Source organism: Panthera onca, chromosome B3 (assembly GCF_046562875.1).
Source record: "Panthera onca isolate mPanOnc1 chromosome B3, mPanOnc1 haplotype 2, whole genome shotgun sequence".
In the NCBI taxonomy this organism is placed as follows: domain Eukaryota; kingdom Metazoa; phylum Chordata; class Mammalia; order Carnivora; family Felidae; genus Panthera; species Panthera onca.
In genome coordinates, this window is record NC_138344.1 from 135,213,126 (window position 1) to 135,240,200 (window position 27,075).

Sequence of the window (27,075 nt, forward strand, 5' to 3'; positions counted from 1 at the left end):
GCTGCCCCCACGCACTCAGCCACACCGAAATCACATGACATTGGTCAGACCAATCAGCATATTCCACCCTGGCCACTGGTTCAGGAGAGAACATGTGACCAGAGTCGATCCAATCAGAGGCAGGCTCGGAGCTCTCACTAGGAATGCTGGGACAAGACCATCGTCTTCCACAATGGGGAGAAGAGGAAGCACAGAGACTGTGCAGCTGGGAGCAGTCACCCTGAGATGCGAAGGCCAGGCCGGACAAAGCCAAAGCTCAGAAATGGAGCCCAAAGGGAGAAAAACAGAGCTGAGAAAAGGGAGCACAACCAGGTCCTGATCAGCTCGTCTGGCCCCTGGATAAAGCCTCACCTGAAACTAGATCTGCTCCGTGTGTGGACTGCACTCAAGGAGAGTGGCCCGGCACCCTGCTCTGATACGGATTCTGAGGCAGGGCCAGCGAGAGCGGAACGCCGGCATTCAGTAGAAGGTCTACGTGAAGGCTTGTTGACCAACACACCACAGGGCAGCCACCTTGCCTCAAGTGCTCCGGACAACATGCTTCTTCAGTACCTACTAGCTTCAGGGTTAGACTCTGGGCACGCGAGCAGAACTATGGCCAAACCGGCCTTTAAGGAAGTTACGGTCTCCTTGGGAGAAATGACGCTAATGCACATGGGGAGCAAGAAACTCTAACAGAATTCAACATGAAACTGAGCAAAATATTTCCAGGAAAGGGAAACAAGGATCCCGGCCCTGCCCCTTGTCACCTCCGTGACTACACAAGCCATGCCATAGCAGTGGGCCAGAGCAGCACATCAGACAGACACAGTAAATGAGCCCATCCCTCTGGCCCCAAAACACTGCGTTTCTAAGGATAAAAACATGGAGTGCTGGAGTAACGAGAGAGGGGCTCCGAGAAAAGGCCGGGTGTGAGGGAGGCCATTCACCAGCTGTTGTTATTGTCAGCTGCATTGTGTTCTCCTCCACAGATCTGTTCAAGCCCTACTAAGCCCTGGTGCTTGGGAGTGCGACCTTATTTGGAAATAGTGTCTTTACACATGGAATCAAGCTAAAATGAGACCATACGGGATTAGGATGGCCCCTAATCCATTGACTGGTGTCTTTAAGATGAGGACAATTTGGACAGAGAGACACAAAGGGAGAAGACCATCGGACAAGAGAGACAGTGACCGAAGTCGTGCAGCTACAAGGCAAGGCTGGCCAAGGACTACTGGCCACTGCCAGAAAGTAGGAGAAACGCGGGGTACAGATTCTCTCTTGGTGCCTCCAGAAGGAACCAACCCCGCAGACACCTTGACTTCAGACTTCGAGCCTCCTTAACTGTGAGAGGGAAAAAACAAACTCCCGTGTTTTAAGCCACCCAGTTTGTGGTACTTTGTCAAGGCCACCCCAGGGAATGAATACACCAGCTTAATTCATCCCCCTGCCCGCCCAGTCTACCAGATCCGTCTGCGAGGTCAGCAAAGGCCAAGAAACAAAGCCACAATGCTTCTTTTCAAGTAAGCCTTATCAACAAAAAAGAAAGCTCCATTTGGAATTACTCCCCCCCCCCCCACCACTTTTTTTTTCAGTGAACCTATTTTGGTTCCTAGTAATCATTTTTAAGAGCTCTCAACACAAAGCCAGAGATTTATATCTCCTTCTCCTCTGAAATCGGCCCCCCCCCCTTGTGTTTCCCACCAAAGTATCTGGTTATGGGTTCTTTTTCTTTGAATGTCTAAAAATTTTTTCTGTCCCTAAGGGGTGGCCAGTACATGCTTGTGAGGAGCCCTTCTTCCCATCCTCACATCCACGAACTTCCTGGGGCGGACACGCTCTCATCCCCTCCTCCCTGCACACCCATCCCACAGATGTAAACACAGAAGAGAAGCCACCTTCCTCTTCCCCCTGCAGGAGGCGACTGTCAGCATTCAGCTCAGTGGCTAGCCCACCTCCCCGCTTATACAGAACAAGCCCCCAAGCTGATGAGGGCAAGCCCACATCTGACAACCACAGGGACCACGAAGGCAGGCTGAGAAGGGTCTTGTTTTTTGTTTTTTGTTTTTTGTTTTTAAATTTAAGAGAGAGTGTGTGTGAGCAGGAGAGAGGGGAAGAGGGAGAGAGAGAGAAAAATCTCAAGCAGCCTCCATGCTCAGCACAGAGCCCGGCTCGGAGCTCAGTCCCATGACCTTGGGATAAGGACCTGTGCCAAAATCACGAGGCGGACACTCAACCGACTGAGCCACCCAGGCGCCCCTGGAAAGTGTCCTTAAGGAAGGTGTATCCAGAGATGCCTACAGGCCAGGGACCGTGCCCAGATCCGCTCTCCTACAGCCTCGGCCTCGCCGAAGGGCTTGCAGGCTCCGCAACAGCAACTATCCGTGCCAGCACCACTCTTTTGAACCAGGTCTACACTGCCACAAGAGCATGCCATTCAGGAGACACCAAGATTCCCACATACACATGAAGTCATATCACTGTCTTCACGTAAAAGGTCATTCATTCAACCAACTGCACATCATTCACAGCGCTCAGATCATCGTGCAGAGTACTAGAGACACATGGATGAATGAAAGCCTTTTATGCCTTGCCCTGCTGGATCTGTAACCCTGGCCACTGAATTCATGTTCTGGGTTATGACCTGAGGCACTGAACTACCCCGACACCCACCCCCCCATCCCAACACTCCGGGAAGCAGCCTAGTGCAGAGGGAAGAGTAAGGGCCCAGGACTCAAGAAACCTATGCCCCCACTGTTATCACCTCCCAAGGTCACCTTGCACAGGTCATCTGGCTTCTCTGGGTCTCAGTTCCCTCACCTGTGACTTAAAAGCCTAAATTGGAGGAAACTGCCGAGTGGTATGTATGGAGGCAGACTTCAGGGCCACATATGGGGCCTGTTTTAGAACTGGACAGATAGCCACCTGCTAGAGGCATTGCGGGTAAAGGTGGGGACCCACGCACATGCTTGCTGCCTTCCTTCAAAGAGAAGGCAGTATGGTATCAGAGATGCTCACTTTGATGGGCTAGCCCAATTCTCTCCCAGCAACGGAGTCCCATGAAGTCCGGACATGCTCCTTCCTCCCCCTCAAAAATCACCCCCTCCACCCCAGCCAAGCCCCGAGAGGAGTATCCGAGTGGTTGCTGGACCTTGTTCCACTTTTATGCATTAGGGCAGTGACCTTTAAAGAGAGAACTCAGAATCATTAAGACGTGAATTTAAGCCAAACTCACAAGGGAAAGAAATTAGAAGAAACCAAAGGGGAAAATATCTGACAAGCAGGCGCCAACAAGCTTTTGACCCAGGATGAAAGCATCAGTATTAACAGAAGAATTATTCCTAAACACAATCTCTTTTGGGACAAGGACAGAGAGGGCAAAGAAAGAGTTTTTCCAATCGCCCCACTATCCACAAGTGGATTTCCTTCCAAGCCTTTCAGCTTATCTATTGTACCACAGGCCTCATGCATTTTTCACAAGTCTCTTAGAATTACCAAACAAATTGCTGGAAGGGTGAGCGCCCTGTACCGTTTTATCGCCACTCAGAAGAAGAAAGGCCCAAACGGTCTCCATGGCAAATGGTAAACACATGTTCCTTCAGCACGCCTGCCACCGAGCACCTACAAAGGGAGCCTGGACGTTAGGGGGGAGCCTGAAAAGAGGGGAGAGCAGACACAGACGGCCCTGGTCAGGGGGCCAGAGAATGCTGTCCGTTGAGGGGACGAAGGGGCAGAGGCCAGCCAGGTGCCCCCCGACCCAAGGCCCATAGGATGATGATGCCAAGAGGGAAACCGAGCGCTGTCTGCTGGGCTGGGGGAAGTCAACACTTCCCCACTGAGAATGTGAGCCAGATGAGAGGACCGGAGTGAACATCACAGATACCATTTCCTCTGCAGTTCCATTTATGGACAGGAAACGAGCAGGGAGACGCAAGCGTCTGCTCTTATCTAACGGAAAACGCAGGCACAAGTCCCAAGTTCAAATCCTACGTCTACCACTCACCCGAGGTCTGTGAAAAAGAAACCGCAGTTAATCTCTGAGATTCTGTTTCCTGATGCGCAACATGCACGTTCTGAATAAAACCTATGTCAGGGAGCGGCTGAGGGCAGTTAAGACCCGGACGGGAAAGGAGTTGGTAGGTAGAAAAACAAACAGGATTCTCATGACTGGACAACGTGTGGCTTCTCGGCAGCAGACCTGACCCAAGGTCTCTGAGCTCATCCTGCCCTGCCCCCTCCAGCAGACCGAGGGGCATGCCAGCCCTGCCCCTGGGGTCAGTCCTTCTGCTGACGCCCGGAGCACCACACAATCCCCTGCCCTGTGGCAGCCCAGGCTCCAGGGTGCACCCCGCCGTGGACCGCTCGGGTCCTGGCCGAGCCCACGACGCCAGCTGGCTCCTTACAGGGGAGTGAGAGAGGCACCCAGCACAATTCCTGCCCCCTCAATTCTCAGAGGCAGTGGGCACTCTGGCCCACTCCCCCGAAACACTGCAGGCCCCCTTTTAGAAAGGGCTGATTCATTCTGTAGAGATGCATGCCGAAGTGACTTATGGTTAAATATGATGTGTGGAATTTGCTTCAAAGTAACCAGGCACAGGGGACGGTGAGGTAAGGCAGAGGCAAGACAAGAGCGGTCATAAGCCGTTAACTTGAGGCTGGGTCCTGAGACCCAGCAGTGTGTTAAGGAGTCCACCAAGCATTTTTAAATTCTCTGCAAAAACAGAAAAGTGGGGGGGGGGGGGCATGGAGGGAGGGGGCTAAGTAACCAGATGTACCTTTTCTTCAATCCCACACACCTCTCCTGCCAGAGACACGTTCAAACAGCAACACTGTCTTTCCAGAAGGAGCAAGAGGCAGCGAGCCAGATGGGAAACCCAGTGAGAGATTAATTATGGAAAAGATGATAATAAATAAAAATCATCATCATCATAACTTTTCTTTTTTTTCTTTTTTTTTTCTTTTTTTTAAGGTGTTTTTTTTTTTTAACATTTATTTATTTTTGAGACAGAGAGAGACAGAGCATGAACGGGGGAGGGTCAGAGAGAGGGAGACACAGAATCTGAAAAAGGCTCCAGGCTCCGAGCTGTCAGCACAGAGCCCGACGCGGGGCTCGAACCTACGGACCGCGAGATCATGACCTGAGCCGAAGTCGGCTGCTTAACCGACTGAGCCACCCAGGCGCTCCATAACTTTTAAATAATAGCAGCCACCACATACCCAGGACCAGCTATACACACACTACCGGGAAATATGGTTTTCAAACACCATGTCCTTTAATATAAAAATCCTACGAGGTGGGACCCCTGGGTGGCACAGTTGGTTGAGTGTCCGACTCTTGATTTCGGCTCAGGTCATGATCTCACGGTCATGGGATTGAGCCCTGCGTCGGACTCCCCACTGGGTATGAATCCTGGATTCTCTTTCTCCCTCTGCCCCTCCTTGGCTTGTATGTACGTGCACTCTAGCTCTCAAAAAACGACAAAAAAAATTTCCTGTGACGTGAGAGCTGAAACTATAAAACTCTCAGAAGATTACACTGGTGCGCATCTTCCTGGCCTTGAATCAGACAACAGTTTCTTAGGCACGATACTAAAAGTACAATCGGGGACGCCTGGGTGGCTCAGTTAAGCGTCCAACCTCGGCTCAGGTCATGGCCTAGCGGTTCGTGAGTTCAAGCCCTGCATCGGGCTCTGTGCGGAGAGCTCAGAGCTTAGAGCCTGTTTCGGATTCTGTGTCTCCCTCTCCTCTCTGCCCCTCCCCTGCTCCCGCTCTGTGTGTGTGTGTGTGTGTGTGTGTGTGTGTGTGTGTGTCTCAAAAATAAGTAAACATTAAAAAAAAAAATCTAAAAGTACAATCAATCAAGAAAAGAAAAAATAAACTGGACGTCATCGACATTAAGAGCTTTTGTGAGTCAAGGACACCACCCACCTCAGACCTGGCACACAGGCCTCATCTCATCACACCTGTGACCCAGCCACTGAAAGGCCTCCTGCTGGACCGTGTGTGTGCCTGAGAGCCCAGCCGGGCACTTCCTCACCTCTGGCCTCCATGGCAGGAGTGGGAGATTCAAGCCCAGTGGATGGTTCTAGAAATCTCCCCTGTAGAGGTGGGGAGCTAGGATGGAGGAAGGAGCACCACACAGGGCACTGGGAGCCCCTTCTCCTCTCTAGGCCTCTTCCTCCTCTATAAGGTGGAAGCCAATCCTGTGAAGAGGTTCCATGCATGGGAGCGGGGGGCTGCTGGACCTGGGGTAGAATCCTGCCTTCCCTACTTGCGACTCTGGGCCTCCATAAGCCTCAGTCCTCTTCTGTGAAATGGAGAGGGTCGCAGCCCCTACCTCCTGGGATGTTTTTTTAAAACAATTTATTGACCACATACCATGCAGTTTACCCACTTAAAGCTTACAATCCAGTGGCTTCCAATATGTGACAGAATTGTGCAACCAAAAGCATAGTTATAAGATATTATCATCACTTCAAAAAAAAAAATCCCATACCTTTTAGCTATCAGCTTCAATTCACCCATTCCCTCCAGCCCCTGGAAACCACTTTTTGCCTCTAGACACTTGCCTATTCTGGACATTTCTTCTTCTTCTTCTTTTTTTTTTTTTTTTTAATTTTTTTAAAGACAGAGCACGAGCAGGGGAGGGGCACAGAGAGAGACAGAGAGACAGAGAGAGAGAGAGAGAGAGAGAGAGAGAGAGACAGAATCTGAAGCAGGCTCCAGGCTCTGAGCGCTGTCAGCACAGAACCCGACGCGGGGCTCGAACTCACAGACCGTGAGATCATGACCCGAGCCGAAGCTGGACGCTTAACCGACTGAACCACCCAGGTGTCCCTGGACATTTCTTATAAATGGAATCAATGCAGTCTTTTGTGACTGGCTTCTTTCACTTAGCATAACGTTTTTAGGGTTCACTCATGCTGTAGCACGTGTCACTGCTTCATTGTGTTTGATGGCTGAGCAATATTCCACTGTGTGGATACACCGCCTCTGTTGATCTGTTCAACAGCTAACGGGCATCGGGTTTATTTTCATCTTGTGGCTACTATGAATTAAGCTCCTGTGAACATTTGTACACAGGTTTTTGTGTAGATGAATGTTTTCGTGTCTCTTGGATTATATACCTACCATATATTCTTGGGTTAAGAATACAAAAGATTGCAAAACTTCTCAGTTCCTCAAGCATGGATATTTTAGGTAGTAATCATAACAATCTGCCATGGCAGACAGGGACACCTGGGTGGCTCAGTCAGTTGAGCATTCGACTCTTGATTTTAGCTGAAGTCATGATCTCATAGTTCATGAGTTCGAGCCCTGCGTCAGGCTCTGTGCTGACAGTGCAGAGCCTGCTTGGGATTCTCTCTCTCAAAATTAATTAATTAATTAATTTATTTATTTATTTTAAAGCCCACCATGGTATACTAATAAACCATTTTTCTGGTTTCTAAAAGCTACAATCACACAAAACGCTAGATTTGACTCACAAAGCAATCTCTGTGGTCTATAGAGTAAACACCTGTATTTTTATTCCCATTTTATAGATGAAAACACTGAGCATCTGAGAGGCCAAGTGACTGGCCCAAAGCCACGCAATCAGCTGCGGCTTTGTCAGGATTCAAAACCAGCCATTACAGTGTCAAACCCAAGGCCCCTGCAGTGCACCCTGTCACCTCCCCAAACACAAGTTATGTGGCTGAAGTGCTTTAATTCCCAGAAAGTCTAAGGACCCATTTCGAATCTAAGTGCTGGAGAACCTGTGCACAACTCAGTCAAGCAGGCCTAGAACAGGAAAAGAGAGAGCTGAAGCCTGGGGCCAGCAGTGGGAGGACAAGAACGAAGAGCCTTAGAACTGCCCAGACCACCCACCCCCACCCCCCCGTGGACCAAGCAGTCTGGGTCTCTGGGAGGCCGCCTATTTGAACGATGGCTTCCTGAGTAGTCCTATCTAAGCACTTACAGAGGAAACCTTAAGCAAGCACTGTGGGGACAGCAAGCCCTGCCTGTTCTTCGGGACTCTAAATGTCCAGAACTCTCAATCTCCAGAGAGGTGGGACAGGAAGCAGCATGGTGAATGCTAAGAAGGAGTCGCCTGCAGGGCCGGGCAAGCTAAGTGCCAGGTTCCCCTGCCAAGCATTCTGCATGTTAACCTGAAGGCTGGAGGGAGAGGCAGAGATGCTTTCTAAGAGGAGAATTTTAGGATTGAAGTCGGTTTCAGAAAAACCCTGCTGGCCAGGAATGGTGTGGGAAGACTGGACTGGAAGCCATTCACGGAACAGGGAGTTGAGGGCATCCAACACGTCGGAGAAAGTTCATCTTCTAGTTTGGTAACCAGCCTCCTTCCTTCCAGGGTCCTTGTTCCCCTCCCCCAGGAAGATGTCACACGGGAGGACAGAAGTCCTCACTGAGAGTGGAAAGAGAAAGAAGGGGCAGGACAGGTTGGGCACAGGCAGGGAAGGAGTGGGGAGCCCACGAGTGGCTCTAGGGAGCAGTCCTGCTCTACAGTTTGATCTGGTGGTAGATACAAGGTGTATCTGGTTTGCGAAACCTATCATGCACTCACTTATACCTACGGTTTTCTGCGTATGTATTATACTTCACCTTATTAAAAAAAAGGGGGGGGGGTGGGGGAGAACGAAAGCACTGAACTAAGCAGGGAAGCAAGGACCTGCTCCCTGCTCTCAGTATAGCCTGCCTTGTCTTCACCTTCTCTGGGACTCCAGCCTTCTACGTGGAGCGGATCAAGGATGGGAAATGGGGCACAATTCCACCACACCTCTCCAGGGCCACGGCAGCCATCACCACAGATCACGGCAGCGATCAGCTGGGGATCACAGCATGTGGGATTCAGAATCCTGATCATCACTCGGTTCCAGAAGTTAGATAAGCATGGGCACTCAGGGTGAATCCCACGTGCCATGCACAGAACAAGCTCTCCAGGCTGATCCGTGAGTCAGGGTTGGCGTGTTTTAATTAGTGCTTAGTCACCAAACGAATGCTGGGGAAGACCTGCGGCCGGTGGAAATTACTCACAGGGGTTTTTATGGGAAAGAGGTAACCCTGGGCTTACTCAACATAATCTCACTCCTTCTGACTCTTCCTGATAGCACAACCCACGCCCAGACCTTCAGCTGATGACCACAAAGTCTGCCCTTTGAACTAGCTCCTTCCACACCAAGTGCTGGATGAAAGCGAGGAAGCTTCCGGTTCCTAAAGTCTTAACACCAAGATGGAGGTCCCGGCAAGATGTTACAATGAGTTATTATTAATAACTACGGTAATGATGGTGATGATAGCAGCTAACTTTTCCTGCATGCCCACCAAGTACTGGATAGTGTTCTACACGCTTTCAGGATCCGACACATTTATTCCTTACAACCAGCCTACGCACTAGGTCCTATTAGCAGCCCCACTGGACAGACAGAAACAAAGACTCAGAGCGCCTCAGTACCTGGCCCAGGCTCTCCGAGTAAGGAAGCAGCCACGATGGCATATGAATCCAGGCCATCTGGTTCCAGAGCCCTCTAGTTGGCTCAGGGAGGCCTGGCCAAAGGAAAAGCATCTAAATTTTAGCCATGGCCAGGATTTCTCATGTGTGTTCTTATAAAATTTATGTTAAAAAAAGAAAAGTACATCTTTCTCGTGTGCTGTCAACCCAAGCCTCGGCTGTGAGCCTGGTGGCACAGCCTGTGAGATCAAGCACGCGGCCTCTGGTGCGAGGACAAGGTAAAAGCACCCGAGAAAAAATGGCAATAGAGTCTGCAAGTTCCTTTGCCAGAGGAAGAGTCACAGACGGTCAGACCTCGCAAGACCTAAGGGCCCCTTAGCCCATCTTTCCAGAAAGGTGAAAGGAAGTAGAAACAAGCCCGAGGGCACACAGCGAAGCGGCAGAGATGAGCCCACAACCCCATCTCCTCCTCCTGGCACCCCAGGGCCACCCTGGTTCCCTCTGCTCCCAAAGGCCCCAAGGAGCCAACACGTTGGGCCAGAGTCTCTGCTTCTATTCCTGAGCCCGGATCAAGACAAACTAACAACAGCCACAAGACAGCCACCTCTCAGGAGAATAAGCAAATGATCGGGCCAGATGCCGGAGTCCACAAAGGCCTCTGGGATGAAGATCCATGCAGCACCAAGGGAAGGACACGTGCAGAATTCTCAGGGCCAGCACGTGCGTCTCCGGACGCACAGGATGCCTGCGGTGAAGGCGGGGGACCCCCGGAGGGAGGACAAACAGATACAACGGTGTCATGAGCAATCACACCATCAAAGGCACAGTACGCTTCTGCAGAAAGTGAACCCCATTCCCGGGAGACTAGCTCCACAGGAGGATGAGGTCATGAGCCGTGCTGAGCAAAGCTTTCTGGGGAGGACAGCTAACGAATCCTCTGCGCAGACTACTGAAGCCATGAAATCAACCGCTGTTCACGGACGTGAAATCATCTGAAGCCAGGGTCAAATGTCCCCCAGGCTAAGCCTTCCCGGCACCACCCAGAATACATGCCTGTTCATTACACCTTACAGAAAATCACATACCACAGACAGTCCTGAGGAATCCACGCTAGACCCAAGTGCCTGGATGCATCAGACTGTGCCAGGCAGCCAACCATGGCCCTAGCCAGACCAAAGCACCCACGGCTGTTCAAGAATCACAAGCCAGGGGTCTGAAGAGGTAGCCAGGGCTGGCATGGGGCTGGGGCTGGAGATTCATGCAGCTGAACCTTGGGAGTAGGCTCCCAGAGGCCAAGAGAAGGTTGTGGCAGCACCTGGTCCATACCAGGGACAGAACTGCCAAGTCCTGCCACACATGGTGCCATTCGCAGTCTACCACTGAGCTGTGCAGTACACACACCATGTAACAGTCCCTGACCATCAGTCGAGGCTTTTTTGCCTTCCAGTCACTGGCTGACCATCTCTTTCAGCCCAGCTGCGCCTGGGTGATCCCGATTCCAACACAAAGGACCCTAAGACACTGTGAAAATTAAGGTAGAGGCAGAATTAAGAAATTGGCTTCAGGGCGCCTGGGTGGCTCAGTCGGTTAAGCGTCCGACTTCGGCTCAGGTCATGATCTCACGGTATGTGGGTTCGAGCCCCGCATCAGGCTCTGTGCTGACTGCTCGGAGCCTGGAGCCTGTTTCAGATTCTGTGTCTCCCTCTCTCTCTGACCCTCCCCCGTTCATGCTCTGTCTCTTTGTGTCTCAAAAATAAAATAAACGTCAAAAAAAAAATGTTTTTTTATTTTTATTTTTTATTTTTTTATTTTTTTTTTAAATTTTTTTTTTTTTTTTTTTAATTTATTTTTGGGACAGAGAGAGACAGAGCATGAACGGGGGAGGGGCAGAGAGAGAGAGGGAGACACAGAATCGGAAACAGGCTCCAGGCTCCGAGCCATCAGCCCAGCGCCTGACGCGGGGCTCGAACTCACGGACCGTGAGATCGTGACCTGGCTGAAGTCGGACGCTTAACCGACTGCGCCACCCAGGCGCCCCAAAAAAAAAAATGTTTTTTTAAATAAAAAAAAAGAAATTGGCTTCAAGTCCTAAGACTGCCATTAACTTTATGCATACTTCTGAAAGCCACCTAAGTCACTTGTATCTTAGTTTTCCCATCTAAAAACCAGTAGGTTGCAATGATGCATTTATATCCTTTCTGACTTTCCAGTCCTAGGATTCTTTGATACTTTGAAGTGATAAGTGAACAAAAAAAGCTCTTTGGGTCCTGGAGCCCAGGGCCTGCTGCCCTCAAGCAAGTACACAGTGTAAGAACTACACAGAACCCAGTCTTGTTAGGACAGTGACACACATTCCCACAACAGTAGAGGGAAGGACAGGAACACGAATGGCGGATAGCCAATGGCTCCACATCAGGGACAGACATCAGTTCACTAGCTTGAGCGAGACCACACATACCGGGACTGCCTTTCTGTGCAGTGACTAAGATAACCCTCCATTCCTTACAGACCCAGCCCTGGTATGTAGAGGGCACCTCCTCACCCGCTACGTCTCTGACTTTTCTAAAATGGCTCCTTGGGGAGAGCTGGCCTTCCACGCCCACAGACACCTTGGTCTTAATCGGCCCTCATTTGTATTCTGGGGAGTTCGCCAGTGTCTGAGACCTCAGCCTGAGGCCTCCCAGAGAACACGAGGCCAGGAAGAGACGGAGCTCCTGAGGGGAGAGAGAGAGAGAGAGAGAGAGAGAGAGAGAGAGAGAGCGTGCACGTGTGCACATCGGGGTGGGGGGCACCTCTGCAGCTACAGGGCAGTCGCATTCCGCCCACCCTCACTGGGGGCTCCCCTAAGTGTGGAGAGATGTAAAGGTGACTGGTGAGGACAGAGTAGGGAAGCACTGCCATATGGGAATATGCAGGGATGCGGGTCACAGCACTCATCTGGCCGTGGGGGGAGGGGGGTGGAGGGAATAGACAGGGTTTCCGGAGGCCAGTGCTGCTGGAGGCATAAGGGTCACCGGCATGGGCCACAAGGAGAAAAGGCATTCCAGGCAGAGGGGACAGCAAACGCAGAGGCACGGGGTGAGGGAGGCCGGCATGGCTGGGCAGACATAGGTCTCAAAGGGGAGGTTACGTAAGGCAGAAAGCAGGACAGACAGCTGGAGATACACCAGCCAGGGAGTCTGGATGTGATCCTAAAGCAACAGGGTCCTGTGCCGGGGAGTGGCGGGGCCAGCTTTGAGTTTTGCAGTGACCAGTCTATCAGCACATGAGGCCCAGGGGCCGAACTTGGAAGGGATGGGCCTGAGCAGTGTGTCCAACACAGCCGGCATTAGGGACATGTGTGCCAGACTCAGCCGTGCAGGAAGGACGGAGCTACTGCCTGACCTCTGGCATGATTTGACAGAGCCGGTGAGAGGAAAATGATGCCCTCTGCCCCTCAGCGTACTTGCTCTCCAGACCCGTAATTTAAACCCGTGAGCTCGGGCTGGGGTGTTCAGGCCCTCACAGCACAGGGAGTTCTGGAGAGAAAGGCGAGGTATGAACACAGGAGCACCAGACAGAAGCAAGGTGGCCTGGGGTCAAGGTCCAGACAGGCTGCGTGAGCCTGGCACAGACACTGCCCTTGCCAGGGCCCTGAGTGCCAGTGGCAAACACAACGGGATGGGGGTACGGTGAGGGTCTGGCACCCCCTGATATTCCAGAACTCTATGCCAAATTAAACCAATGAGAAGCATTTCCAAAAGTGGGGGGGGGGGGGGGGGGCGGGACACAGACCAGCTCTAGGTTGGTGGGAATGTAAACTGATACAACCTTATGGGAAGACACTGGGCACCAGCCGAAATTAAGAACACACAACCTTGGCATTTCCATTCCCAGGTATTCATCCCACGGAACTCCCCACGTGTGCACGCAGATTCGCATACAGATTATTTCATCACTATGGCTTGTTCCTGAAACATCAGTGGGGAGCTGGTTAAGAAAAGGATTTAAAGCAATACCATGCAGCCATGAAACAGAACGAGGCAGCCTGAAGGGCTGATGTGAAGTCATTTCCAAGATCTAGTGTCAGAACAATGGCTTTGTGTGGGGAAGGGAAGACCATCTTTGTTCAGACACACGGGAGCCCCTGAAAAGGTTCAAGGCTGTTGGGGAGCCGACTGTGGCTGCGCCTAAGATGGGAAGGGGCCGACTGGGCAGCAGAGGTGGGAGGAGACGGTCAGGACCACTGAGAGCCACACCTAAGGAATCCACCAGAATCACAGTCCATGAGATGACTGGAAAGGTTCACTGGCCCAGGCTGGGCACGAGGTGGGAGAAACACTGGGGCATTCGGGAGAGGCAGACAAAGCTCCCATGGAGCAGAGGGCCAGCAAGGACCACCCCCCACCCGTCCCTGCTGACGAACAGAATGGTCACAGCACAAGGGGTTCAGGAGGGACAAGGAGAGGTAGGAGCAGCCAGGACCCTGTCCCCACAATGAGCTGTACAGACTCATACCGCTGATGGGACATCAGACCCTTTCCAGATGAGGGGAGGGGAGGTGCTGTGAGAGGGCCTGAGCGCCCCACAGACCACGGGTTCTCCTGGGCGTGGGGCTCTGCACGCTAGCCTCGGTGTCCCCGCCTTTGGCCTCCAAGTCACGTGTCCCCCAAAGCCAGATGTCCCCCACGACTGTCTGTCCATCTGGGTCATCTTCCCAGACAATCTAATGTCATGTGCCTCACTCGGCCACCTGGCGAGCAGCGTGAGCACGACAGTGTGGTCCCCACGGGTGAGAAACTGTTGTTCGCAGTGCTGACAGAAAAGCCTATGGAGAAATTAGCTCCCGCCAAAACATCACCCCAAATGCTGAGGAAGAAAGGGCTGGAAGTAAACAGAAGGCTATTATTTGAGACGGCAAATGCCTTCTCCCCGCCGTTCCCAGGCCCCCATGGAAAACAATCCCTCCCTTTCTATCCCCAGACTTCAGCACCAAACTTATACACGTTCTCCATCTTCCGTCAGCAGAGGCTGGCACAGTGCCTGGCCAGGCTGTTCACCCTGACGAATGTCACATGTTCTGTCACAGCGCCTACGGACCTGGGAAAGGGGCCTGCAGGGCTGCGTGCTGGTCAGAAGGCACCCCTCCCAGGCTGACGCTAAACCAGGAGAGACTAGCATTTCCATTAAGGGGTCGCTGTGGGGGCCACAGGGGGGTCCCAGCAGTCACCTGACCCCACGGTCAGAGCTGGCAGCTGAGCAAAGTGAGAACCAGAAGGGGCTGCCCGGTCCTGGGTCACACAGCAGCTGCCGCACTCCTCAAGCACCTGTCTTAAGCCCCGTGCGCCCCCTCCACACACGCAGGCCCACATGCCCACCTGCTCCCCATGCCCGTCCCCACAATGCTCAGGTGAGGCTATGGAGCCACCCTGCCCTCGGGCCACTTCCCAGGATCCAGGCCACAGGGCTGCTTGGCCTGCCCTACACGCCCACCCTCCCCCAGCCCTGCAGCCAGAGCTGAACTCTCAGTTCCCAGAACAAGCCAAGGCCTCCCCGATGCCCACAGACTCCCCTGCGCTTTGCTGGGGGGGTGCCAGCGTTAGTCACAGAACTCGGGGTGCCCACACTGCTGTCGGTGGGGGTAGAGGAGTCGTGTGGAACCAGTGCAGGCTTTGCAGCACGCTGCTGAACTCTGGGAAGGCCAAGGGCCACTCTAGCCAGAGGTGCCTGGGCCCCCACCTCTGTGCTCAGCCACCCCAGCCTCCCCGCCTCCAGTACAGGCCCCAGCCGCACACGACAGGGAGCCACTGCTGCCACACCACACCCCGTGGCAGTGACCATGGGGCCGCAGACCACTGACTTCCCAGTGTCCTTTTCGGCCCTGCTCTAACCAGCAGGCATTGGGTATGCTCACTTTGTATGCTCTTCCCCTGGGCAAGTGCTTCAGCCTCACCGGCTTATTCAGTGTCCTCTGTGCCTGTCCTGCCAAAGAGCCTGGTAGACGCGCCCCCCCCCCCCCGGCCTGCTCCACGATCACCCCTCAGTCAAAAGGCCTTAAATTTCGACCTCAGTCCCAGTTGTCAACTCCTCAGAGAGGCTGCAGGATGAAGTGGCAAGAACTTCCCTGTTAGACAAGACTTGAGTTTCCTTCTTCCTAGAACTTCCCATAATTGGAGATTGTGTTCCTTTTTCCTATTTGCTTGTGTTTTGTTTGCATTCTCCTTCCCCACACCCTGCATACACACACACAGATACACCTCTGTGGGGGCAGGGGACCAGTCCACCTCATCTGTCTTATTGATCACTGTACCTCCAACTTCTTTGAGGATTTCTGGCACACAGGAAGTGCTCAACTAAGACTCGTTGAATGAATGACATTAACAGATCTTCAATGACTGATCTTAGAGATCAATGAACAGGCTGAGAGGCGCAGGCTGGGTCAGGGGCTAGAAGCAAGTGGGTGTGGGCGGTGGGAGGCCTGAGACAGTGGGCATGGACCCCACCAGCATGAGCTGTGCAGGGAGGGGCTCAGAGAAGGAGGGTCCTCATGCCTCGGAGGACCGAGGTCAGCAGAGGCCGGCTTGGCTGGTGAGAAGCTTTGTGATTTACCAAAGGTGAAGGAAACCACAACGGCTTAACTGTGAGCGTACAGCATACCCTAACCCTAACTCTAACCCTAACCCTAAGAGCATACGGGGAACGTGGAAGCCAAGTCAGGAAGTCATGGCCCCAAAACAGGCCAGGAGGAGGATGGAAGAAGGCGAGCTTTCTGCTACAGGTGTTACCAAAGGAAGAATCCACGAAGACTCCAGACCTCCTGGCCTGAAGAGCCCAATCTCCAAAACTCAGATACTGTATCCAATGAGGGCTCAGTATCCACGCTTTTAAATCAGAAGGGCTTCACTTAGCCACCGGAGCTCTCACAGCTGCCAGAAAGGCAGGGGTCTCGACCCAGGGGCAAGCCTGCCCCCAGGAGACACGCAGCAGTGTCCGGAGACAGTTTTGGCTGTCACAATTGAGGGTGGCGCTCCTGGCACTTAGTGGGTGGGGCCCAGGGATGCTGCTGGACACCCCGCGGTGAACAGGATGGCCCCACAGTACAGAATCATCCAGCCTAACAAGTCAACAGTGCCGAGGCTAAGGAACCCTGAAACTACGTGCATAAAAGTTCCTTCGTCAACCCTGGAAAAATTTATTATTAATAAACGTTAGGATTTCTGAAACCCAATGCACCTCAAACCCTGACTGCCTCCCTCCCCCGCCCCACCCCACCCCCCCCACACACACATATGGCCAGTGTGCTGGGTCAGAGCTCAGGCTCCCAGGGCAGCCGGCCCCTCCCACTGTACCGCCTGGTGCTGTACAAAGTCCTGCTCTGCTTGGGGCTGGTAACAGGGTCATAAAGTCGTGGGTCTGCCTGGGGGACCGGTCTTCCTCTCCACACAGGAAAGGCCCTGCACACAGCTAATGGCACTAAATGGCACCAGCCTCCCCTGGGGAGAAAGAATGATTCACCGTCACCGCCTGATCTGGGCGCACAATGGGCAGATTGTGTGGCCATCTCCACCATGGCGGGGGGTGGGGAGGGTGGCCTTGTAACCCAGGGCAGGAGTCATGACGAGACTGACTTCATGGCCACCTCAGGACAGGATCTGTCCTCTGAGGCCAGGGTCACCAACTGTGCCCAGTTCTGCCTCCCCTGGCACCTGCTGGTTAACGTTTATCACTGTGCAGCACCAGCTGGGTCAGAGGCAATCCCAGATGGTGGTGACCTCTTCCTTCAGGTGCCCCTGCATCACTGGCCCTCACGCCCCAAAGCCATTCTGAGGCCTATCTGAAAGAGCACGAGCTATGATCCTGGCTCCGTCGTGTTTGGACTAAGCAACCCCGGGCGAGTACCTTAACTTCCTCGGGCCTGTATCCTTACCTGGAAAACGGGGAAGTAACTCCATTCTCCCAGGCACTGACAGAAGCACAAAGTGAGATAAGAGATGTGGAGCGCCCCGGGCACCGAAGGCCAGCTGGGACCTGCTCGGGAAGCGGTAGCCTCTCGCAGGGCTCCACGGTGGCCGCCCAGATCCTTTGCTGGCGCCCAGAGTTCCGATTCTGACACCACCAGCCAGGAGGCCACAGGCCACTAAGCGCTGCTTCCAAACTGACAGAAACTCGCTTAATTTACGTCAGGTTTAGGTATCATCTCCCTAATCAGGTTAGAAGGCCTGGAACAACAGAATCTGGTTTCTTCTGCTTCCCCTCCATCCCTCCAGCTTGCGGCACAGAGCCCCAGGCTGGCGGCCCACCCAGTAAACATCTGAGGTTGGAAGGGTTTGATCCAGCGCGGCTGGGAAATCATTTCTGAGCCCTAGGGGTCGGGGGCCGCGCGGAGCTCTGGTCTTGGAGGTGATCACCGCTGCTCACGGCAGCCACCTTTGGAGGTGGCCGCCGCAGCTTTCAATGTCCCCATCCTACGGTGCCATCCCAGCACGTTCCCTGGACGGCAGGTGGGGCGACTGGGGAGGGGCGGAGCCGGGCATGTCCCCTGACCACCACCGGGCCCTGCCTTTAGTTGAAGTCAGTGCTCATTTCACAGAGAACACCTCCAATCTGGGGACATTTTCATAATCGCTGCCTCACTGACTACAATCGTGACTGAGAACTCCTAGGTCAGCTGTGACGCGCAGCTACTGTCCATATGGTGGTGGTTGTGGTGGCAGTAATAATAATAACAAGAATAATAATAATAATAATAATAATAGGCTGGCATGATGGAAGGGTCACTCAGTGCTACACCTGTCATGACGCCCCAGGCACCACTGGTAAGGAAGAGCGGGGGACCACGTGTACACACGTGCACACGCTCAGAGCAGGTGCCGCTCCAAGGGCACTGTGCCTGTCAGTTGCTCAAGCCTCACAGCAACTGCCACGTTTAAGCCTCAGAAGGAAAGCGCACGGTGGGGCTGCTGGATTACTGTCACCGCAGACGGCCCCCTGGCCCGCAAGCAGATCAGCAGACTGACTCCCTGCGGTCAGTCACGGCCACGAGAATCAATGAGGCCACGGCACGCGTCACCCTGGGGCAGAAACTATGAGCCAGAGCACGCTTCACGGATTTCTCTTCCTTCTGCCGTGAGGACCGGTCTGCTGCCGCTCTGTCACCCCAGCTCTCAGGTGTGCAGAGCTCAGCCTGCCCTCTGACGACGTGGGCCCCAGGGTAGGAACAAGCCTGCTCTGAGTTGCAGGACCCGCCTGTTACTGCGGTGAGGCCAAGCCTGTCTGGACAGACCGGAGCAGGAAGGGCCTTGGAAGCCATCTCCTCTGACGTCCGAGGAAACCGGACTCTGAAGCTAGACTGGGAGGCAGCGGCAGGCCACACATGGGCCCCAGCAGAGGCCCCTGCCTGGCCTCCGAGGCCGTCAAGCCCACGTGGCCAGTGCTCTGAGCGCTGGCCACGGTCAACACACTCGGTCCTCCCGCAGCCACGGGAGGCAGGGACTAGGACTGCCCCTATTTTACAGATAAGGGAACTGAAGCACAGGGGAACTTAAAAGACATTCCCAAGGCCAACCAGCAGGAAGCGGTGGGGAGAGCTCTGAACCCAGGCAACGGACTCCCGTGCCGGTGTTCCAAACCGTTCTGCTCTGGGGGATAATAACAGGCCAGAGGAAGAAAAAGGCAAATCTGTGGGCTCCAGACATCTATGCACGAAGTGTACAAAGGGCTCCAGGAAAGGTATACAAATGACCAACGAGCACACATAAAGATGCCTGACAGCATCGGCCATCATCAGGGAGATTTAAATCAAAACCATAAGATATTTAAGTCAAATTTAAATCAAAACCACTTCACCCCCGCTAGGATGGCTAAAGTCAGAGCTGGGTAAGTGCTGGTGAGGATGTGGAGAAAGCAAAACCCTTCTGCGCTGCTGGTGGGCATGTGAAACAGTGCAGCTCTAGGAAAAACAGTCTGGTGGCTCCTGGATCGAGTAAACAGTTGCCACGTGGCCCAGCAATCCCCCTCCTGGGTGTATATTACCAGAAGGAATGAGAATGTGTACATACAAGCTTACAAGTGGTATTCTTAACAGCCAGAAGATGGAAACCCGTCACCTGATACCTGGATACACGATGTGGTGTATCCAAATGGAAGCTTACAGCCATCAAAAGGAAGGAAGCACCATTTCGCACCACGACAGGGATGAACCTGGAAAACATTATGCTAAATGAAAGAAGCAGTCACATGCGGTCCAGTGCTCTGTGATTCCGTTCCTATGAAAAGTCCAGAATAGGGAAATCTACAAAGACAGAAAGTGGTGGCTATTCAGGGCCGGGAGGGGAGGTGATGGTTAAAGATTTGGGGTTTCTTTCCAGGGTGAGGAAAATGTCCTAAAATGGACTGCACAGATCTATGAATACACTAAAACCCATCGATGATACACTTTAAGTGAGTGAATGGAATGGCATGTGAGTTCTATCTCAATAAACCGGTTTTTCAAGATGAGGGGTGGGGGGTGGGGAGCCGAGCTACTGAGAGTTGATTCAAAGAGCTGGTTCCTTTCAGGTAAAACAATCATTTAAAAAAACCAACTGTGCGAAGCGTGCCTTCTCTGCCTGCAACCAGGAGGCGAGGAAAGAGCTCCCTTCCCAGATCCATTTCATACAATCAAAGGGCTGCCGGGGACCTGAGAGGGGAGTGGGGCATTGCCCCTCATGGGCCTGTCGTGGGCCTGTGGTAGGGGCGCTCAGAGGATCACAGGGGCCCTGGGATGAGGACGGGGCAGTGCTGAGCCCCCAGGGGCATGATGAGCTCTGTCTTCACTGCAGAAACTGCCAGGCTCCAAAGACTATGGTGTCCTCACTACTCAGAGTTCATCTTGCCTTGGCAGTTTCCCCCTCCTAAGCAGGCCCTCTCTCATTCCAGTGAAATCTGATCTTCTCACTCTAACCCCCGGCCTGCAGGATAAAGTCCAAGCTCCCCAGCCTGTTCCTCCTGCGGCTCCCCACACCCCAAGGCTTCCCCAGGCGCACCCACCAGGCAGCGCGATCTGCCTCATGAGCCCTCCCTGTGTCCCGTTCCCAGCTGTCCCCTGGAGCCATTTGCTCCTTTCTCTGACCCACCAGGATGCCCTGCACGAAGCCAGCACCGCAAAGGCAGCACCACAAAGCTCCTTCACTGCACAAACACACGGGCACAATTCCTACGTAGCAGGCACCATGGGAGGCAGTGAGGATAGCCGGTGAGCTCAGAGCAGATGCAATCCCCGCCCCTGCAACTAACAACCCCCAGAGGGACAGACAGACAGTAGGGACTGATAAAGCATGATGTGATTCCAAAGTGAGGGAAGGAAAAGCATAAAACTACGAGGGCCTGGGATGGCGGATCTGTCCTTGGTGAGATAATCAGGGAGGTATCCCTAAGGAAGGGGCACCTGAGCTGAGAGCGAAGAAGGAATTTCAAGCACAAGAACAGCTTGTGCAAAGGCACTGAGGTGGCCAAGAACTCAGAGCTTGAGGGGCAGGTGGGACAAGATGAAGATGTGGAGAGAGGCAACGGCCGGATCACACAGGCCTCGTGGGCCTTGTTAAAAACGGAAGTCTTTGTTATGGCTGCAAAGAGACGGTACGTGGTTAGACACCAGGAGGTGATCAGATCTGGCTTTGCCCTAACTCATCACTCTGGCAGCTGTGAGGACAGCTCCTGGGTTCCTGCTCGGCCTCCCCGCGGGGCTCGGCCTCACGTGGAAGGTGCTCGGCAAACAGCGTGTCGCGCAAAGAACAGCTCCGGTATTCAGACTAGGGGTTCCCGGACTATCTGTGGAACACTTCACAATCTCCCAGCCTAATCAAGACAGGAGAAGAGGTGTCAGTTTAAACTCAAACCTCGTTTTTCCAAGCTCATTCAGGGAAAGCCCCAGGATGATCCTCCTAGAAAGCTCCACATGCCCCACAGAACACAATCACTGTAACCCTTCTGGGCAATTCTGGGGCTGGAAGGGGCAGCAGAAGGTCTGCCCCCAGCCCCTGTCCTGCCAGGTTGCCCTGGATGCCACAGTGAGAAGAAGGTTCTCCAAGCATCCCTGAGGAATTAGCTTCAGAGGCCAGGGCTCCCCTGAGCACGGGGACAGGGACCCTCCCACCACCGCAGCCCCACGTGCCAAAATGGGCAGGGCCCTCAAGGTCTGTGCACTGATACATGAATCTCGGGCAGAGAGACAGCAGCACCAGGCTGCTGGCTCCACATGAACCCTGGTGCAGAAAAACAACTGAATCATCCTGATAATTCTCCAAGCAAAGCTCTCTTGGGGCCAATATTAAAAAAAAAAAAAAAAAAAAAAAAAGACTTAAGTAGTAGTTTCTATGGCAACCAGCTTTAGTGATCTGCAGTGAACCCCAGGCCCACACCCTCCAACCTGTCCTCAAAGGCAGCCAGGAAAAAAGCATAACCTCTCGGCTCTGAGAACGCCTTTCTATCTCAGGCTAAAGGCCTCATGGCAGCCTCCCGGGAGCAGAATGCCATAGGGCTGGTCAGAACACCTCAGACGCTCCTCTTCCTCGACTCACTTCTCCTGCACTCAAGTATTGCATCTGGAGAAGGCCCTTCAAGACAAGCCCCTTCTGGGGCAAACCATTATACTCTGTTTTCTTATTCACGACAAACTGCAGAAAGGCCAGCTTTGCAAACCCAAGCCCTGGGTTCTGCTTCCCCGCTATTGACCTTATGGTCCTTACCCACCCAAGCCAACATCTCCTTGTTAAAGTCCAGCATATATATTAAAACAAGAATCTGAAAACAAGGGACGTGACCAAGGTCAAGCGCCAGTTTATCGGGTCTGGCTCTGAATCCTATAGCAGAAGCGGGTGACCAGGTCAGCGCTGACAGTGACTTGATGGCAGGAGGGAGGCTGGAGTGTAGCCGACCGGGCCTCTCCCCTGGCCCTCACCCGGCGTCCCTTGGTCCTTCTCTTCACCAGCCCCCGCCTGTCCCCTCTCTTCCTGGGGCCTCTGGAAAGCCCAGCCTGTCACCCTTTTCCCTAAAGGATTGTTCTCTTCACAAAGGAGGAAACGTCCTGGCCTTATCAGATATCCGGCTTCATGCTCGAGCACAGAGCACAGTGAAAATTTATCCCAAAAATACCAAGGCTGGAAGGTTATACTGAGGTCACCTCAGTCATCTGAGGGCTGGCCGAGCGTGTGTGCCCTGACTGGGACAGGCTCCAGGGAACCCAGTCAAGACTTCCCTGGGAAATGCACCCGGTGGCTGAAACCTCGAAGCCACACGTCCCCACATCCCACCCCCTCCCCCAGCCCTGCGGAACTTTCTCTTCTACCAAGAACACAACACAGGGGACCCAGTTCTCCTTCATGGTTTAGCCATCCCCTGCCCGGGATTGTGGGCTGTGCATGTGTTTATGGGAAGTGAGGGATGGGGATCCCCCCATGGGAGGTTGGTCAGGGCACTGAGGCAGGCTGGGGGCTACACCCTTGATCTAGGAGGACAGCAGGAATGTAACAGTGGTGGCCGTACTCAAGTCCGAGAGGCAGAAGCAGCTCCTTTATGCACACGGACGTTTACTTCTCACAGCAACCTGTCCATCCTAAGGAGCAGGAACTAGCAGCATCCCCATTTTACAGAAGAGGAAACCAAGGCTCAGGGAAGTCACGTCATCAAAGTGGCAGTTGACCTTCTACTAAGCACCTGCTGGGGCCCGAGCAGTGTCAGGTACTCCAGCTAACATCATACAAAGTTTTCCTGATCCTAATACCATTGTATAGATAAGAACACAGAGTCTCAGCAAGGTCACGGAGGAGCCCGAATGCGCCTTTCCCACGGCCTCCAGCCCTATGAAAGCGAGAGGGACTTCAGGTGGCCGGCAAGGCAAAGGCCCTGAAGGACGTGACATGGGGGCAGCACCCCCTCCCCCCAGGATGGGGGCCACCGGCAGGCCACACCTGTTTCTGGGCTGCTTGCACACAGGATGTGGGGATCTGTGGCCAAGCTGGCCAAGGAGCGGGTGAGAGTCACAGGGAGGCAAGTAGGGCCCTGGACACATGGAGGAAAGAAAATGCTGTCAGCAGGAGGGCTACCGTGTGGTGAGGAGACTAAGGAGAGTCCCCTTTGTCCTGACAGAGAAAGACAGGACGTCACATCTCCAATTATCACACGCTGACAAGTGCTCGCTCAAGCATCCCCTCCCGCTAGGGAGGCCCTCCATTCTGGCTGCATTTTCACTGATAATATGACTTTGTTTTTCGTAACCCTCGAGCTGCTTTCCAGAGGAATGAATCACGGTCTTGTCCACGACAGAGAAAACCCAGGGCAAGTCAGCGGGGGCAAAGGCAGCACCGCCCAAGGTGGCGGGTGGGTCATCACGGGGTCAAGATCTGGGAGGCTGTGGGAGGAAATGGGACCGGGAGGAGGGACCAGCCAAGAGGATCCAGTCCACGTTCAGAGACAGGCACGCAGGGGTCAAAGCAGTCGGCACAGCGAGGGAGCTTCCCACCAAGGCAGGACTCGGGGAGCTAGTGAGGCTATTGTTATTTTTTTTAAGTTTATTTATTTACTTATTTTGAGGGGGGCGGGCAGAGAGACAGAGGGAGAGAGAAAATCCCAAACAGGCTCTGCACTGTCAGTTCAGAGCCTGATGCAGGGCTCAATCTCACAACTATGAGATCACGACCTGAGCACAAACCAAGAATCAGATGCTTAACTGACTGAGCCACCCAGGCGCCCCAAGGGTGTTCTACTTCAAAGGCCCCTAGGATTCCCTTTCTCAAAGCCTGGCAAGAGGGTCCCACCCCTCATGCCAACTCAGAACCACTGACTGTGACTGTATGTGCTGAGGGTGTGGGGGTCACATCTGGACTCCACAGTGCCCTGATCTACACAGGTAGAGAGCAGAGGGGGTGCCAACCATGCCCTGGATGGACCCCATTTTACACCCAAAGAGACCGAGGCCCTGGCAGGGAAGCACCTGACCCCAGGCCATGTGCTGGGGCAGCAACAGAACCATTACCACGGACTACTCAGCAAGACAGCTGCTATGGCTTTAGAGATGCACAGAGCCCTTCTCAGGCCTTCCCTCCTCACCATCCCTGCTCACCTGGAACCTGTGTACCAGCTCCAGGGACTGGCTGTCATTCTGGTCGGCTTCAAGGATGACATCCGTCAGCTTGTGGATGATGACGTCCAGGGGGCCTTGTTCCTCAATTGGCCGGCTAAGGTTCAGCTGCCAGGGGAGACAGAAGGACACCGAGAAAAAGAAGAACGTCAGCACCTGGGCCAACTGTCCCCACCGTACTCCCCACCCCTCCGCCTGTCCCTGACGCACTGGGGAAACACGGACGGGACAGAGAGCACACACCCACGAAGATCCCAGACTCCTCCAGGGCAGGGCCCGAGCCCCATGCTACCCCGCTTATAGAAGACACACACATGAAATCGAGGCATCTACTGGTTAAGCAGGCATCACTACGAAATCGTTTTATAGAGAAAACGTATACTGAACGTGTCCCATCTGGTCCATGACCTGGATTTTTCAGGTAGGGAAACGAGGGCTCTGAAGCCACACAGCCGGGTCTAAACTGAGATCTAAGGAGACACGCTTCCCAGGAAACTACAGTCTCAGCAAAGCTGTGATCTTCACGAACCAAAGAGGCGCTGCTTTCACAGGCCGGCAGCTTGCACTTCACACAGAAATCAGGGCTCATCACAGACACGGTGAGGGAGTGCGGGGCTGCCTGGAGCCCGTGAGGCGCAGCTGGCCCCGCTCCACTGGGGGCTGTGTTTATTTTTTCAAGAATGCGGGGTTAGGAAGATCACACCCCCAGGGAGCCAGAGCCGCCCAGCTGACAGACAGTCGGTATCACCTGACCCCAAGACAGGAGCACCTGCCAACAGCCAGGACAGCCTGACCCCGCGCTTCCTGACCTGCCAGATGTCTGCCGCCCGGCACACGGCCACCGCCACCTGCAAGGCCGGTCCCTCGGAGGCAGCGGCGCCAGCCCGGCACCTGGCTGACCCCCTGGATGGCCTCAGGAGAGGCCAGAGAAAGCCACCGGCCCCACCCCTACACCCATCCCCGCACAAGTGGGGCTCCCTCCAGGAGTCAAGGCTGACTGTTTCAAAGTTGCGAGTAGAGAAATCGCAGTGACGGCTGCACACGTTCACTCTGGGTGATAAAAACTACGTTTTCATGCTCCAACCATGGGGATAAGAGGTGATTTTACAAATGAGGAGAGTGGGGAATATGGACTTTGGAAACCTCACTAGGATCTGCCAGCGGGAAAGTGGTGGTGCTCACAGGCACATGCGAGGCTGGGCTTGTCACTCAGTGCCGCCAGCCCCATCCCTGACCCTCCGTGAGCCTTGGGAGGCTGTCCTCTAGTGCCACAACCACCTAGCGGCCCTGTCCTCTGGCCGAGTGGCCAACTGGAGGCACGTGAGAAGAAGGGAGAGGGAAAAGTCTGGCTGTCTGTTCCCACTGTCCTCACGTCCCCGCCGTATTTCTGCCAACTAGCCACCATCCCTGCCAAGCAGACAGTCCCTCTGCTGCCTCTGGGCCCCCGTACACCACCTTCCCTCCCCTTGTCCCCTCCGGCCTGGGGTGGTGACAGCTTGCCACTCTTGGGGTGCCTCACCACATCCTGCTGGCTGCTTTGACCCAGCCCACACCTGTCATCCTCTCTTATTTAAACTCTTATCTAATTAAACCTTCAGAAAGTACCAGCTCTTTCCTCGTGGTATCCTTAACTCCTTGTTGTTGTTGTTTTTAATATCTGCCAGAAAAGATGTTAAGGGACTTCTCCTATTTAAAAAAAAAAAAAAAAAAAAAAATTCCAGGGCACCCGGCTGGCTCAGTTGGTTAAGTGTCCAACTCTTGATTTCAGCTCAAGTCATGATCCCACGGCTAGTCAGACCGAGCCCCACATCGGGATCTGCGCTGACAGTGTGGAGCCTGCTTGGGATTCTCTCTCTCTCTCTCTCTCTCTCTCTCTCCCCCCCTCTCTGCCCCTCCCCTGCGTGTGTTCTCCCTCTTTCTCTCCCTCAAAAATAAATGAACATTTTTTTTAATCCCATGGATCTCACAATAATACTGAAAGAGACTCTTCCCACCCCATGGTGACTAGCCTGTATACAGAACAAAAAGTCAGACTAGCTGAGAAGCCGACCTTCCCTTCTAGGGCTCCTGGGTGGGAAGGGAAGCAGCACTTGCTATCCTCACATCAAGCCCCAGAGCTAAGGGTGACATTGTCACCATCACAGACCAGGACACCAAGAGCCCAAGGCACCCACTAAGTGGCCAGGCAAGGCAATGCGACTGGGAAGAGGCCCAGCTGGGGCCTGGATGGAGGCCAAACAGTAGCCCCTGTGGGCTCAGCCTGCAGCCGAGCTGCCCAGTGTGCTGGACCAATGCACGAGCCCGGCTCATCATCCCCCCGGGCCTCAGTTTCCCCTTCGACAAACAGAGGAACTTGCAAGGACCCTTCTGGTTCTGTCTGTGGATTCGGTATTACATTCCCATCCAACTCCACTTCCCAGGAAACCAAAAAATGAGAAACAGAACTTGAAGGAAGAGACCAAAGCCGGTGGGAGGTGGTAACCTGGGCAAAGAACAGCAAATTCGCAAGAGATGCCATAGGCCCCAACCCATTTTTGCCGTAACCCGTGGCTCC

General features: G+C 53.7%; 1 protein-coding gene across 4 annotated transcripts in view; it reads right to left on the minus strand.

The window, feature by feature from the left end:
- The window catches only part of ITPK1 (inositol-tetrakisphosphate 1-kinase), a 179,439-nt gene that overhangs the window by 49,284 nt on the left and 103,080 nt on the right, over positions 1–27,075 (minus strand). For 2 of the 4 annotated variants that reach the window (XM_060620602.3, XM_060620603.3), the window contains one exon: positions 24,504–24,629. The exons of 1 other annotated variant lie outside the window; for it this stretch is intronic. In XM_060620602.3, the coding sequence (XP_060476585.1) occupies positions 24,504–24,629 (126 nt within the window). Of the gene's footprint in view, positions 1–351; positions 377–24,503; positions 24,630–27,075 lie in introns of those variants that run through there. One more of the 4 variants, XM_060620606.3, reaches the window with a different exon arrangement.